The sequence below is a fragment of the Phyllobates terribilis genome, unplaced genomic scaffold (genome assembly GCF_046119375.1).
Source record: "Phyllobates terribilis strain yellow unplaced genomic scaffold, ASM4611937v1 Scaffold_4__5_contigs__length_816908805, whole genome shotgun sequence".
Taxonomy (NCBI): Eukaryota; Metazoa; Chordata; class Amphibia; order Anura; family Dendrobatidae; genus Phyllobates; species Phyllobates terribilis.
In genome coordinates this window covers 134,421,876-134,438,458 of record NW_027362764.1, presented here as the reverse complement: position 1 = coordinate 134,438,458, position 16,583 = coordinate 134,421,876, and the positions used below count along the sequence as shown (strand labels likewise).

Sequence of the window (16,583 nt, the reverse complement as noted above, 5' to 3'; positions counted from 1 at the left end):
GTATAGCATTGGGAACAGCAGCAGAACAGTGCCACTGTGGGAGGAAAGTATCCATTGTTTTTACTTTCTATGTGGCCTTGAATTAATTAATCAGGGGTTGTCCAGTGGTGGAAAACCCTTTAAAGAGGAGCTGTCATCACGTAAAAAGCTCTCAGGTTTTGCACTTATTCTGAACCACGCCCACTTGGTAAAGACCATAAAAATCATCAATAAATAAAATGGCCCATATATCTGGAAATGTATGTACACTGGGCACGTTTGACCTGGTGATAGGTCCTTTTTAAAGGGGTTGTCCGGTCTAAACCTACAAGTCTGCAGTCACTCTATGTCATTGCAGACTTGAGAATCCTCCCATCATGCAGTGCGCACGCTGTCAGGATTCTCCAGTGCCGGAATCGGGAGCGAGTGGTCATGTGACCGAAAGTATGCGATTTGCATACTTCCGGCCATATTCCGAACCGACACGTCCGGCCTCACTTAATACACTTGTATTGAGCGAAGCCGTGCACATTTAGTCGGCATGTGACCGCATGTGTGCTGATCACATACTTGCGGTCACACGCAATTTTGTAGCATAAGATCAGACAACACCTTTAAGTTATGTAGGAATTTGTCCTGTATTAAGTGAATTGCCTTAGTAATCTCTAAGGTTGCAATGGATTTCCATCACATTTACTATGTATGTAGAGACTTTCTGTGGCTTACTGAACAACGGGGTGTGGCTTTGTAGAGGAGAGGTGTCGTTTCACAAGAAAGGGGTGCGACCTGATAAGCAGCAACATTTTGGCACAATTACCAATTAATAGGTCATGTAAAGTTAGGCTAGAAAATCTACGAGCACTAAATTCATCATACAGCAAGAACCATTGTGATAAATCGGAGTCTAGTCTAAGTTTACACTGTCTTAAAGTTAGATAGTTAATCTTACCAATTGGTTGTAAAATGTGATGGTTCAAGGTTCCAGCTATTTGTGAATATCTGTGACAGTAAATGAAGATTTCATATACTGTTTCTTCTTGTACTAAGACTTGTCCATGGACTGTGTCTGACATTGCAGATCAGCCCTATTTACTTGAATGGTGCAATACCACAAACACACCATAAACAAGAGAGGCGCTGTTTCTGAAAAAGAAAATGAAACCTCTTTTTTCTCTGTTCATTGGACTCCTTTATAGCTTATCTATATAAAACTTGAAAAAAAAATCAGGCTCCTTGTTCATCAGACCTTTATAAGGAATCTCTTACCAATGGTATTATAATAAGGGTGAAGGGAAGGACAGAATGTGCGTGTTTGCTTATGGTGAAAAAGGATACTGACAGAATTAAGCTGAATCCTGCCATGCCTTAAACAAACCCTGCACAGAGCAAAACGCGCAGCATTAGCAAACATTGTGGTGCTCTTTTGTTATATTCTCACATGAAAAACACCTGTCACAGAAATAACATAAAATATATAGAATATTCCTCATGCCATGTAAAAAAAACACAGGGTCCCAGGAAAGAACACAATGGGAGGCCGCAGTGCCAGCGCAGTATATGGACCCCTGCACTTATAACTAACAGCTGCTTGCCTGAAATATTCATGTGATATCAAAGCAATTTGCCTGAAAAATATTGTAGTGTTACAGAGATTTACTCAAAGGCACTCTGTCACTAACTTTTTGTTAGCTACCTCATCTGAGAGCAGCATAATGTAGGAAAAGAGACCCTGATTCCAGCGATGTATCACTTAGTTTACTGGGTGCAGCAGGTGTGACACAATCAGAGTTTTTAGATGTAGCAATGCAGCAGAGCTCAGAAAGCTTCCCCCGCCCACATCAGGCTCTCTATGTACATTGTCTATTGACAGTGAGCTGCTCATCACAGGAGGGGGCGTGGTCAGACCACTAGGCACAAGAGAGCTACTCAGCGCAGTGATTATCTCCTCGTGATAAAACATTAATTGTATGGAAACAACAGCACACAGCCTAATAAGTGACACATCTCTGAAATCTGTGTCTCAGCCCCTAGATTATGCTGTCCTCAGATTACATAGCAAAACCCTGCTGACAGTTTCCCTTTAATGGAAACACAGTTGTGATATCGCAGTAGTAATGATTACCTGATTAAAAGTAACTTGTAATGTCACAGTTGCTTAAAGGGGAACTGTCAGAAATGTTTATCCCCTCAAATCATTAATATGACTGGGTAGACCTTTAAAAGATAAGCCAGTTGATCCCTTTATTACCCTAAAGTGCCACTCTAGCAGCAAGAAATCACATTTTGAAATTGTGTCTGGAAGTTCATTGGGGCGTGACGATGCATTTTGAGCTTCTCAGCCTCACACTGTATTGCCTACCTAGCAGCACCCTCCCCTGGCTGACTGACAGGTCAGTAACCATGTACTGGAGCAAACAATCTCTAAATCAACCTTGGGAGAATGTTTCAAGGTAGGAAATATAGCATGAGAAGCTAGAAGCACATCATCAATCATCACAACTAGTGTTGAGTGAGTAGGTTTCATTAACCCTTTCGGCGAGCACGCTCAGGTGCTCACCGAGTATTTTGGCATGCTCGGCATTACTTTTTACTGTCGCCGCGGCTGCAAGTGTCATGGCTGTTGGACAGCTGTGACACATGCAAAGATTGACTGTTCAACAGTCAATCTCTGCATGTGTCACAGCTGTCTAACAGCCGTAACACTTGCTGCCGTGGCGACAGTAAAAGAAATGCCGAGCATGCCAAAATACTCGGTGAGCACCCGAGCGTGCTCGCCGAAAGGGTTAATGAAACTCACTCGCTCAACACTAATCACAACCCAATGTACTTCCAAACACAACTTCAAAATGGAATTTCCAACTACTGGAGCAGCACCTTGGAGTCATAAAGGGATCGACTGGCTTCTCTTTTAAAGCGCTACACAATCATATTAATGATTTGGCTGGGTATGGGGGGGATGGTAAACGTTTCTGACAGGTTCCCTCAAAATGACTAACACATGAAGTGATGTCACTACAGCTAACTGGTGATATCACAGAAGCTAACCTAACTGAATCCATGTTATGGCGTCATTCCAGAGTACTTGATGGAAACACCACTCTGATGTCTAATCAGCTTGACTGACCAATTAAGACATTTGTGAAGTCACAGTGACGCGGCCCCTAGGCCGTGGGGTACTCGGTGCCGGGCCAGTTGGTGCTAGGGGAGATGTCACAGTGGCAGTGTGACTCTCGCAGCCCTGCCCTGGGAGATGGGGGTACTCGGAGCCGGGTCAGATGTTGGTGGGTTGTAGCCGTGGCCTGGACCCGTTCAGTGCCCAGGGCCGTCACATTTAAAAGGGTGTAAAGGGCTTACAGGGTTAGTGTTCATCGAGTGGTGGTATTGACTACGCCACCTGTGGTGTCTGGTGATGGCCACCAGCGCTGCGGCAGTCCTCTGAGGCGGGATGTAGTGGCAGCAGGAGATGGTGCTACTCCCCACAGGCAGAGCAGGGCCTCAGGGCAGAGAAGCGGATGGAGGTAGTTGTAGTGGAGGAGTTCCGGTGCTGTGCGGTGCGGTGCAGAAATGAAGAGACCGGAGGCCATAGGGGTAGACTTCCAGGGTTTTTACTCACGGTGGGGCATGCAGCTGCAAGGCTTCTCCCTGCTCCTCACGGGGCTCTGCGGCCACCAGGACCGGGGGTCAAACAACCTCCGAGTAATTCAGGCGCTTTAGTCAGGACCCAGCACCAAAGTGTTCCTAGACTTCATACTAAGTCCTCTCCTATCCGTGTGTGTAGAAAGGCTGGGTCTCCCTCTGGACTATGCACAGAACAAGGGTACGGGTGGCGACTCCGCTCCGTTACCCGGTGGGATCCACTGAGCCTCCGGGCTTCTCCGACTGAGACATAGAGTAGCAAAGTCAGATATCGGGGGCCGGTACTCCTTTTGCAGCAGGAATTCCTCTGACTAGGCCAGAATAGCGAGGACAGGTGGCGTATACCGCTCCGTCGGAATCCCCCTAGGATCCTTTTGCGGTGGAGCTGGACTCCTCTGCTCCAGGCCTTCTTGGGTAAGGACCTTGACCGGGTAGAGACAACCGTTAACTCTTGCCCGCCCCTCGACTCAAGGCCAGAGTACGAGGACCGTGTCCCCATCAACTGTAGGTTCACACAGAAAGCCACGTTCAGTGATGAAGATCACAATCAAAAGACCATAAGCCCAAGATGGCTGTTTATTAAATATGAATTATTAAGTGTAACCTAAATGTGCATCCTCCACCCTCACCCACTACATGGTTCCCCCTATCTTTTGGTTCCCCCATCTCCACTTATCCCGGCTGGGGCAGCACACTGGTGCCTATTAGCCCCCCCTACAGGTGGGAGAAGTGTAGTGTTGGGTGCGAAGGTGGGGTCCTGACAGTTGCACCATCCTTACCTCGAAGGAGAGATACCACACCCCATTAAAGAGGTGCAGTATCCCTGTGGCGATCGAACCCCCAGGGGTGCCACAGCAGTGACCCGGTCCGTGACCCAGGGCGGCCAATAAAAGGGGATACTTACAGGGGATTTATAGTTCTTGTATAGAGTTCGTGACGCCACCTGTGGTATGCGACTAAAGGAAGCCGCCGCTGCGGTGCAAAGCCTCTGGAGCCGTTGTTAGTGCAGCTGAGTTGGTTCAGCTCTCCACAGGCAGAGCTCAGCTCCAGGGCAGGAAGTAGTGATTTTATAGATGTTGCTGTGCGGTGTAGTGCAGAGGATGGCGCAGTTAATAATCAGTCCACAACTTAATGGCGGTTTCCTCTTATCTTTACTTGTGGTGGTTAGGCAGACCGGGGCACGGGTGCTAGCTGGTAGTAGAGGTTCGGGCGGCCTGGAAGCAAGTTGGGGGATCCACCTAGCCAGGTGGAGTTGTAGGCCTTCTCTTTGCGCTACCTCTTTGGCCCTGCTACGTATAGCTATGCTGCGGCCCTTGTCCCTGAGTAAAACGTCTTTGTGCTCACCCGTATGGCAGGCAGCTCGGGCCTTCCTGGAGTGTCGCTCCCACGTGGCGGTGCTGGGCCCTATGTGCTGGTGAGCCTCCGGGCGTCTGATGGGGCCAGGAGACCTGCAGTCTCCTGCCCTCCGGTTTCTGCTGCTGGGCTTTCGGTGCCCCACAACCTCGGACTCCAGTGTCCGGTTCTTCTGCGCTTCTCTCCTCTGGGGTGAACTGCCGTGCAGCTCCACTCCCTGGGTCTTTCCTCGTCGACGTCCTGACTTCAACTCCTCTCTGCTCACCTCACATTAACTAACCCCGCCTCCAGATCCAGTTGCTAAGGGGAGGAGCTCCCCTTGCTGGTCTGGAGCCAGGAAAGTGTTGCATGCTAGCAAAACCTGATTAGGGGACACCTGCTTGCTTCCAGGCATGGCATCACCCCTTTGTGAGGGAGGCTATGCCACGGTAGCAACCGGACTCCTGGGGTGCCACAACAGCAGCTTACCTGCCTACACCTGCCTGGTCGACCACTACATTCTGTGTCATGGACTTACCATGACAGAGAGGGGCCAGAAGACCGTGGTGTCTGATTTCATGTACTCCTGCACTGATTAGAAGCACTTCACCATCATATAAAACAGTGCAGGTTTCTGCTAGCAGTGCAGGGGTTAATCTATTCAGTTGATAGCTCCTGGGGCATTCCTTCTTTGATGGTCTCAGCTGTTCAGTGTTGGCCTTTCCCCTTGGCTATATTTTCTCTCAGGGATCGCCAGTGCTAGTTCATACTGCCTGGTTCTGGAGTTGGAGGTGCTTGTTGTTGGAGGTGGCATTTAGAGAGTTGATCAGAAGACTGTTGCTTGATGTTTGTGCCTGTGCACATACTCATCCTCTTCTATTCGGTTTCTCCCCAGTGTTCCACTCAGTTGTTTGTTACTGCATTTTTGTATGATTGGTATTTTAATTTAACCCTGTCTGTCTTCCCTTGTTTGTCAGGTTGGTGTATTCTTATACACTTCTACTCACCACTTCCCTGGGTGGTGGAGGGGACAGATAAGGGTTGAAATAGAAGCACAGCAAAACACGTGGCCTCGGCATCTTCACCATCAGAAGTAATCTGGTGGACAGGGAGAGACTTGCGCGCCCCCTAGCTTGAGGAATAGAGAAGGAACCTCTAGCCACTGGATATCCTACTACAGTGCCATGACAAATGGGGTATTTCAGAGCCCATTTTTGCAGTCTTGGGATCCCAGCAGTCAGATCCCCAGCAATCAGCAAGTTATCACCCATCTTTTGGGAAAAACCCTTTAATAATTCACTTGGCTCACAATTACTGATGCACTTTTACAGTATTATTAGTGAGCACTAGAAATTGTCACACTAGTGCCAATATGTGTAGAAGAGTCAGAAAGAGGAACTCTGAAAGAATCAACCCACTCCTGATAAGCTAGCTACTGGACAGCCAACGGCACAGAAACGGTCCAATCTGACTGTGATGAAAGCCGGCCGGTGGGTGCAGCTCTCTGGCGCCCCCTTACCTCTCAGGTCAGTCAAGGTACTGCACCTAGAGAAAGTAGTGCCAGGAAGCTGCAACCAGCGCAGGGAACACGGTAGTGTGTTATCCCTTCAACGTCACTAAACCGTAACGTCACTACACAGCACAACTCGCTAGCGCCCTCTTAGCCTCAGGTCAGTCAAGGAACTGCACCTAGGATAAGCGGTCGCCAGGGAGACTGTCCTGTAACCTACTGGGTATCGGGGCCCTCTGTAGTGAGGGCGGTATATATATCTTCCTTGGCCGCGCCAGGAATATATATATCTGAACCTCCGACCGTCACTACCAGCCTTCCCCAATCCCCAGTTGGTATGCTGCCACCAGTCCCTATTTTAGATATACGCCCAGTCCGTGAATGGGCCTATATCGGGTCAGGAACCAACCCTGGGTAGCGTTTTTGGCTTGAGCCGAGCTCACACGGACGTGCGTTCGTTATGCAGAATAAAAGGCAGGCCCACAATTACTTGAGGTAATTGATTATAATAATACACTAGATACACGATATACAACTAAATATACACAGGTATAAGGTCAGGCTAAACTATACAACAATGGAATACAACACACAGAATCACCACAGCATATCAGTTACCGGTTTCTTGATTTTCTTGTGACGCAGGGAGAGGATTCTGCGGTCGCAGGCACGGTTCTTTGTTACAGGCTGAGGCCTACCACCGCATGGTCAAACTGCTCCTCCCCTTGGTGGCCTCAGCTGGTGCTCAGATGTTCAGCACCCCACTCTTGGGTCAAGACTGACTTGTCTCTTGTCTGTCCTGCTATCTTACCTGCCCCGTCCCGCCCACTGCTGGTGAGGTCAGCTGGCTCAGTCTCCACCCTCAGGTCTAACTTCGATCAGAAGCCCAAATTCTATGGAACCCAATAACTTCTTCTGGGATGGTCTCATGATACCCCCAGGGGTTCCCATGGATTCGGGCCGCCGTAACCGACCTTTTGATATCAATTATGATACCATACGGTCCTCAGGAATGGCTCCGCGCTATATCTTGGCTTCCAGAGCACGTACAAACGTCTACCGCGGAGGCTTGTGTGCGCAATGGCTCCGGGACGCCGTGATATTTTTTTATTGGCCCATCCCACGCAACATGCGTGTACTATTCATGTTTCTATATCTTATGCCTCCATGCTTGTGACAGACAAAGAAACTAGTCCTATGGGACAAATGGTCAGGTACAGATAGACGAAGCACCCCCCCCTGCTGGCTGTGTTTCCTCTCGAAGTCTTTGAAGCTCCTAGCATTCAAGTGTTAAGTAGGCTTCTTATCTTACAGGAGCCTGGATGGGGGGAAACTATCTAGTTGACGTTTTAACAGAAGGTCCCAAGGGTGGGGGCTGCTGAAGTGTGGCCATCCCTGGATATGATTTATCATTACCAAGATGGCGGCTACAGGTTCATCACACCTCCCCCTATACGAGGGCGCGAGGGGGTAGCACATTCCTGTGTTCCCCCGTGCGTCCTTCTGCACCCTCCCCTTGCCGGGATAACCCGTCAGCGTTACCGGGGTCACGGCCTCTTCTGTGGCGAATGGAGAAGTGGTACTGCTGGAGAGCGAGGCTCCAGCGTAGCAACCTGCCATTCGACCCAGAGACCGTGTGTAACCAGCTGAGGGGGTTGTGGTCCGTCTCCACGGTGAAATGGCTCCCGTACAAGTAGGGCTGCAGACGCTGCAGGGCCCATACAATTGCCAGGCATTCTTTTTCCACCGTGGAGTAAGCCACCTCCCGGGGCAGTAGCTTCCTGCTCAGGTACAAGACAGGATGTTCCTGGCCTGTCGTGTTGACCTGACTTAGCACAGCACCGAGGCCAAAGTCACTGGCGTCGGTCTGTACCACAAACGGCCGGTCGAAGTCGGCAGCTTGCAGTACAGGGGAGCTACTTAGGGCGGCCTTGAGTGCCCCGAAAGCTGTCTCGCAGGCGACTGTCCAGTCGACTGCGACGGGCAGCTTCTTCTTGGTGAGGTCCGTCAGGGGCTTGGCCAGGGTGCTATAGTGTGGGACGAACCTCCTATAGTACCCGGCGGTCCCCAAGAAGGACATCACCTGCTTTTTGGTCCTAGGAGTGGGCCAGGATGCGATGGCATCCACTTTCCCCGGTTCTGGCTTCAGAACCCCCCCGCCTACCCGGTGACCCAGGTAGAGGACCTCACTCATGCCCAGCTGGCACTTTTCCGGCTTGATGGTCAAGCCTGCCCGGTGGATCCGACCGAGCACCTGCCGCAGGTGCTCTAGGTGATCCTCCCAAGTGGGACTGAAGACTGCAATATCGTCCAAGTACGCAGCCGCGTACCCTTCAAGTCCCTCAAGCAGCGTATTGACCATCCGCTGAAAAGTGGCAGGGGCATTCTTCATGCCGAATGGCATCACTGTGGACTCGTACAGTCCAAAAGGGGTGATAAAGGCAGAGCGTTCCCTTGCCGCGGGGGTCAGAGGAATCTGCCAGTACCCCCGGCTCAGATCCATGATGGTCAGGTACTTAGCCCCGGCCATCCGATCGAGCAGGTCATCGATGCGTGGTATGGGGAACGCATCGGTGGCCGTTACAGCGTTGAGCCCCCGGTAGTCCACGCAGAACCGTGTAGTTCGGTCCTTCTTTGGTACGAGGACTACAGGCGAGGCCCACGCGCTGCTGGATGCCTGGATCACCCCCAGCTTCAGCATCTCGTCTATCTCTTGGCGCATGTTTCCCTGCACCTCGAAAGAGACCCGATATGCTGAACGCCGGATCGGCGGGTGATCGCCAGTGTCCACGTCGTGGACAGCCATCTCAGTCCTTCCGGGCAGGCTGCTGAACAGCCCCCGGAAGGGGTGCAGGGTGGTCCCCAGCTGGGACCGTTGGTCCTCCGTGAGCTGGTGGCCAACCCCCACATCCTCGATGGACCCACCCGCCTTGGCTTGGGTGAGCAGATCCAGGAGGGTTTCTACCTCTCCTTCCTCGGGAAGGTTGCACACTGGGTGGGCAGTCGCTTCCCGCTCATGATGAGCCTTCATCATGTTCACGTGGAAGGCCTTCCTCCTTCCACGGGCGTGATCCAGGGTGACCAGATAGGTGACGGCATTGAGTTTCTGGTGCACGAAGTAGGGACCTTCCCAGGCTGCCTGAAGCTTGTTCTGTGGTACGGGGACCAGTACCCACACCTTTTGACCCACCTGGTAGGTCCTCTCACAAGCATTCTGGTCGTACCACCGCTTCTGGTCGGCCTGGGCCTGGGCCATATTGTCCTGCACCAGCTTTGCCAAGGCCATCATCCTGTCCCGGTGGCGCACGACATACTCGATGACCGACACCTCGGGGGTGGCCAAATCCCCTTCCCATGCTTCCTTCACCAGAGCCAGGGGGCCCCGTACCCGTCGCCCGTACAGGAGCTCAAAGGGGGAGAACCCCGTTGAGGCCTGCGGAACCTCCCGGTAAGCAAATAGGAGGTGTGGGAGGTAACGCTCCCAGTCTCTCCCGTGGGAGTCGACCAACATCTTAAGCATCTGCTTTAAGGTGCCATTGAACCGCTCACACAGGCCATTAGTCTGTGGGTGATACGGGCTGGCCACCAGATGTTGCACCTGCATTTGCTTACAGAGGGACTCCATCAGCCGCGACATGAACTGGGTCCCTCGGTCGGTGAGCATTTCTTGGGGGAAACCCACTCTGGAGAAGATCTCCAGTAAGGCGGTAGCCACCTTGTCGGCCCGAATGGACGACAAAGCTACCGCTTCCGGGTACCGGGTGGCATAGTCCACTACCGTGAGTATGAAGCATTTCCCGGAGTGGCTGGGAGTGGACAGAGGTCCAATAAGATCCACAGCAACCCTCGAGAAAGGCTCTTCGATGATTGGCAGAGTTACCAGTGGGGCTTTGGGGCGCGGCCCCGCCTTCCCCACCCTCTGACAGGTGTCACACGAACGGCAGTAGGCACCCACCGCGGCTCCCATCCCAGGCCAGTAGAAATGCTGAGCTATCCTGGCCTTGGTTTTAGCGATCCCTAGGTGTCCGGCCATCGGAATCTCGTGTGCGATCCGCAACAATTCCGCCCTGAACGGATAGGGTACCACTAACTGTCGGTCCCTGGGCCACGCCTCCGGTGAACCCTGCTGGACCGTTACCCGGTACAGCCGTCCCTGGTCCCAGACCACCCGCTCGCAGTCTGACTCCATGGGAGGCTGTGCCGCCTGTTCCTTGAGAGCTTTCAGGCTGTCGTCTGCTTCCAACGCAGCCTGAAATTCCTGACTTGATGTGGCCAGAATCGACGAAACTGCCACATCCTCTGTCAGCCCCTCCGGGCATGTCACCTGGCCGCTGTCTGACCCGGCAGACACTTGGTCAGAAGTGGGGAAGCCGTCGGACCTCTGCAAGGCTCCTTGGGCTCCGGCGCTCCCACTCCTGGTGACAGCGGCTATGACCGCTGTGACCGTGGGTAGTGCCTGCTTCCCCTCTGTTTCTGACCAAGCCGCCCGATCAGGCAGGCTTCCTAGGCCTTTGGACATCTCGGATGTGGGGAACTCCTGCCCTGGGGTCTTACCTGGCGGCTCCTCTCTTGGGACACCCCCACCTCCCATGGCCTGTTCCTCCCCCTGCAGTGGGCCTATACTCAGCAGCCTGGATACCCCTGGGAGCCCTACACTGCCGGTAGCTGCCCCCCTCTCCATCCCTGAGCTTCCCTCTACAGAATCCTGCCCGCCCCCTCCCTCACCGGAGGACAAGAGGTCACGGCACGCCGGCTGAGCACCTCTGCGGGCATCCCCACACTCCCCACCTGCTTTCACTAACCCTGTTTGTGTTGTGTCTGTGCAGGTGTTACCCTCAGGTTTCACTCCCTCCTCCTCAGCAGGACACACACTACATACAACATGGTTGGCATTAGCAGCAGACAAATCAATACACTCTTGGGGGGCCGAACTTGGGGGTTCAGAGGGTACATACTGCGATACTAGACGCCCCAAGTCGGTCCCTAATAAAACATTTGCGGGAATATTTGGCGTTACTCCCACCTCCCGCATCCCCCTTCCGGCACCCCAGTCCAAATACACCATGGCAACGGGAAGTGCCGGCTCCACGCCTCCAACCCCGGAGACGGAAAGAGTCTTTCCTGGTACCAAGTCCTGGGGGGACACCACCTCAGGCCGTACCAGTGTTCGTTCAGCGCCCGTGTCCCGCAGTCCCATGACCGCAGAACGGCCTATGGTGACGGGTTGGATGTTGTCCAGGGACCTACCACCACCCCCTCCCACACACAAAACATTGGGCGCTCTCTGGGACTGGGATGGGGTCTTTTGGCGCTGGGGACACTCAGCCCTAAAGTGTCCTGGTTTGTTGCATAGATGACAACGTCTTACGTCTGGTCCTTGCCTGGAGAGGGCAACAGGGGGATACACCCCTTGTGTTCTAGGGGCCGGGGAAACAGGGGCATGACTGGGCTTACCCCCTCTCCAGGTGCTGCTGGCAGACTTCTTCAGCTCAGGCGCCCTGTTATTGGCATACTCGTCTGCCAGGGCGGCTGTAGCAGAAGCCCCTGTTGGTTTTCGGTCACGGAGGAACTGTCGGAGGTCCTCTGGGCAGTTCCACAAGAACTGCTCCGTGACGAACAGTTCCTGGACCTCCTGGCGGGTAGTAAGCGCTAGACCCGAGGTCCAGTGCTCTGCGGCTCTCAACAGCGCCCGCATATGATCGGTCCAGGTGTCCTTGGGGCCACGCAGCAGGCTCCGGAACTTCTGGCGGTACGACTCGGGAGTGAGGTTGTACTGCCGGATCAGGGCCCGCTTGATGCAGTCGTAGTTCTGTACCTCCCCGGCAGGTAAGTCCCCCAAGGCATCCAGGGACTTACCCCTCAAACGGGGGGTCAGGTATCTGGCCCACTGATCCCGGGCCAGATGGTGCTGAAGACAGGTCCGTTCAAATGCCACCAGAAAGGAGTCCAGGTCCCCATCCTTCTCCAGTAGAGGGAAGTCCTCAGCTCGGACTTTGGACGACTTGGTCTCCTGATGGGTTGGTTGCTCTAGCGGAAGCCCCCGCTGGGCCAGGTCCAGTTGGTGCTGGCGCTCCGCAGCTCGCTCTGCACGCTCCGCAGCCTCCCGGCGCTCTGCAGCTTCACGCTCCGCAGCCTCCCGGCGCTCTGCAGCTTCGCGCTCCTCCTCCGCTGCCTTCTCTGATGCTGCCAGGAGGGTTTTGTAGACGGCATCGCCATGAGACTGGAGACTTGCCATAGCCGCTTGTAAAAGGGCTTGTGATCTGGACAGGCTGGGCTGGGTAGGTGGTGGGCAGCCCACTGCGGGACCGTATACTGGGGACTGGCTCCCTGAGGTGCCCGGGCTGGACTCCTCCTCGCCATGAGTAACAATGTCCTCCCCTCCTGCCACACGGACCGTAGCATTAGCCTCCTGCAGGGTCTTGCTCCTGGTGCCGTCTGCCATCTTGGTAACCGACACCGCTGCAACCCTGAGTTTGCACACACCTTGTTATACTTTTAGCCTGACCGTCTAACGTTGGGCTGACCTTAAGACTCCAGCAGTGGAAGTTACCACTGGCAGTCTTTAGTGCCTGGGAGTAGGGGTCCCACAACACTATTATTCTGCAATCCCACCGCTCTGCCACCAATGTGATGAAAGCCGGCCGGTGGGTGCAGCTCTCTGGCGCCCCCTTACCTCTCAGGTCAGTCAAGGTACTGCACCTAGAGAAAGTAGTGCCAGGAAGCTGCAACCAGCGCAGGGAACACGGTAGTGTGTTATCCCTTCAACGTCACTAAACCGTAACGTCACTACACAGCACAACTCGCTAGCGCCCTCTTAGCCTCAGGTCAGTCAAGGAACTGCACCTAGGATAAGCGGTCGCCAGGGAGACTGTCCTGTAACCTACTGGGTATCGGGGCCCTCTGTAGTGAGGGCGGTATATATATCTTCCTTGGCCGCGCCAGGAATATATATATCTGAACCTCCGACCGTCACTACCAGCCTTCCCCAATCCCCAGTTGGTATGCTGCCACCAGTCCCTATTTTAGATATACGCCCAGTCCGTGAATGGGCCTATATCGGGTCAGGAACCAACCCTGGGTAGCGTTTTTGGCTTGAGCCGAGCTCACACGGACGTGCGTTCGTTATGCAGAATAAAAGGCAGGCCCACAATTACTTGAGGTAATTGATTATAATAATACACTAGATACACGATATACAACTAAATATACACAGGTATAAGGTCAGGCTAAACTATACAACAATGGAATACAACACACAGAATCACCACAGCATATCAGTTACCGGTTTCTTGATTTTCTTGTGACGCAGGGAGAGGATTCTGCGGTCGCAGGCACGGTTCTTTGTTACAGGCTGAGGCCTACCACCGCATGGTCAAACTGCTCCTCCCCTTGGTGGCCTCAGCTGGTGCTCAGATGTTCAGCACCCCACTCTTGGGTCAAGACTGACTTGTCTCTTGTCTGTCCTGCTATCTTACCTGCCCCGTCCCGCCCACTGCTGGTGAGGTCAGCTGGCTCAGTCTCCACCCTCAGGTCTAACTTCGATCAGAAGCCCAAATTCTATGGAACCCAATAACTTCTTCTGGGATGGTCTCATGATACCCCCAGGGGTTCCCATGGATTCGGGCCGCCGTAACCGACCTTTTGATATCAATTATGATACCATACGGTCCTCAGGAATGGCTCCGCGCTATATCTTGGCTTCCAGAGCACGTACAAACGTCTACCGCGGAGGCTTGTGTGCGCAATGGCTCCGGGACGCCGTGATATTTTTTTATTGGCCCATCCCACGCAACATGCGTGTACTATTCATGTTTCTATATCTTATGCCTCCATGCTTGTGACAGACAAAGAAACTAGTCCTATGGGACAAATGGTCAGGTACAGATAGACGAAGCACCCCCCCCTGCTGGCTGTGTTTCCTCTCGAAGTCTTTGAAGCTCCTAGCATTCAAGTGTTAAGTAGGCTTCTTATCTTACAGGAGCCTGGATGGGGGGAAACTATCTAGTTGACGTTTTAACAGAAGGTCCCAAGGGTGGGGGCTGCTGAAGTGTGGCCATCCCTGGATATGATTTATCATTACCAAGATGGCGGCTACAGGTTCATCACACTGACCCACATACTGATCTTTCGCTGGGGCTCTCTGTTATTTTTTTCACCCACTGCTCATTTCCCATACCAGACTTCTTGCTCTTTTTTTTTATCTGACACAGATTAGAGGGTCAGTCTGCTTATTAAATGGGTTGTCTACACTGAAGAAACCCTGGTAGTACCAAATAGTCCCCATAAACAAAATAGTCCCCATTGTAAAATAAAAAAAATGTACTCACCTCCTGCATTGGCACCACTCCAGCAATGTCAGTACCAGGTCTGCAGGGGTTTGCATGGCATTGGTATGCCACATGAGCGCTGCAGCCTTTTAGCGCTGCTATTGGGCTGCTGCTCTTACTTTTTCCACGTGTTCGTCATTCTTCCGTGGGAAGTGTGGGTGCAGCAGCCCATCAGCGGCAGGTAGTGGACATCACCTGTAAGGCAGGGAGTCTACAGAAAGTCAGTCTCACTATTTCCAGCTACACTATGAATTATGCTTGCCTAAGCCTTTCTTAAAGTGCATAAGCCTAATACATGAGACCTTGCACTTTTGGTCAAAAATATGGTCCAATTTTTTAAAGTTGTAAATATATAACTAAATAAGTTACTAAGGCTATGTGCCCACGTTGCATTATGAAGCAGAAAATTTCTGCTTCATTTCTGCAAGTCCTCTCCCGGAATTCCGCACGCGTTTATCGCGCATTTTTCGCGCGTTTATCACGCGTTTTCCACATGCGGAATTGCCTTGCGTTTTTTATGCATTGGACAAAGGCAATTCTGCTTGCGGAAACGCAAAATTAAATGACATGCTGCGGATTTTTGAACGCAGCATAAACGCTGCGGAAAAATCCGCAGCATGTGCATAGAACTTGCGGAATCCCATTGGGGACCATGGGGTGCGGGTTACCAAGCGTTTTACAAGCGTTTCCGCTGCGGAAATTCCGCATCAAAAACGCTTGAAAAACGCTACGTGGGCACACAGCCTAATTGTAGAAAAGATCAGAATCCACAATTTTCTCCTCTTTCATAGATCAAGCAATCACCCAGTGGTATGTCCAGTGACCTCCACTACTGGATAGGGAAGGACTCCACTCAGGACGAGCAAGGGGCAGCTGCACTTTACACAACTCAGCTGGACGAGGCTCTAGGAGGAAGCCCAATACAACACAGAGAAGTGCAGGAGTACGAATCAGCCACCTTTAAAAGCTACTTCAAGAATGGTGTTATGTAAGTGTGCTTTATGGTATGCTCACACAATGTTTTTTTATGTGTCTCTTCCTGAATGAAAAGCCTCAACGAAAATTACATTTTTGGTGCTAACACATTTTGATCTCAACGGAAAAAAACGACAGAAGAAAAGCGTTGAAAGAACTGACATTCTGTGTTTTTTTTTTTTTTTAAATGCACCACAGGTTAAAGAAGGCAAAATTTTAGAAATGTAATTTTTTTTGCTGTTACTGTAAAACGCTGCATTTTCTCTGCCCGAAAAAAATGCATCAAAAACACTGTGACCCCGATTCATCAGGACCGGCGATGTACACACCAGTCCTGATGAGGGGGCGTGCTAGAGTCAGACACTCCTGATTCATTAAGAGGCACACACTCCTTAATGAATCTGATGTGTCTGAAAGTGGTGTGCACTTCTGTGTTTGTCTTGCCACAAATGTTACTCTAGTCCTAGACTGGAGTAAGATTTGTGGAGTGAAGAATGCCGCCACTTGTCCATGAATTTGATGAGTGGGGGTTGCCACACTTTTGTTATGCCTCAACTCTGTCCACTTTACAGGAGATGACCTCAGACCACCAAAAGTTCCAAAGTTTTAGCACAGCCTTGCATAGTGCCAAAATTTGGCAACTTGTAAAAACTTGTTACTCTAGAATTCCGCTGTAAAAACTTTGATGAATTGATGCCAAAGTGTGAACAAGCCCTGTTATTTCTCTGCTATCCTTTCCATCACAATTATATGTGCAAAAATGGTATACTGTGCATCATACCTTTTTGTGATAAGTACATATGACTCGCCCCCTGGGCCGCGGG

The 16,583-nt window shown here is 51.9% G+C and overlaps 1 protein-coding gene across 2 annotated transcripts in view; it reads left to right on the top strand.

Moving 5' to 3' along the window:
• Nucleotides 1-16,583, top strand: part of VILL (villin like) — a 156,912-nt gene that overhangs the window by 95,107 nt on the left and 45,222 nt on the right. For both annotated transcript variants that reach the window (XM_073677775.1, XM_073677773.1), the window contains exon 4: nucleotides 15,576-15,772. In XM_073677775.1, the coding sequence (XP_073533876.1) occupies nucleotides 15,576-15,772 (197 nt within the window). The remainder of the gene's footprint in view (nucleotides 1-15,575; nucleotides 15,773-16,583) is intronic.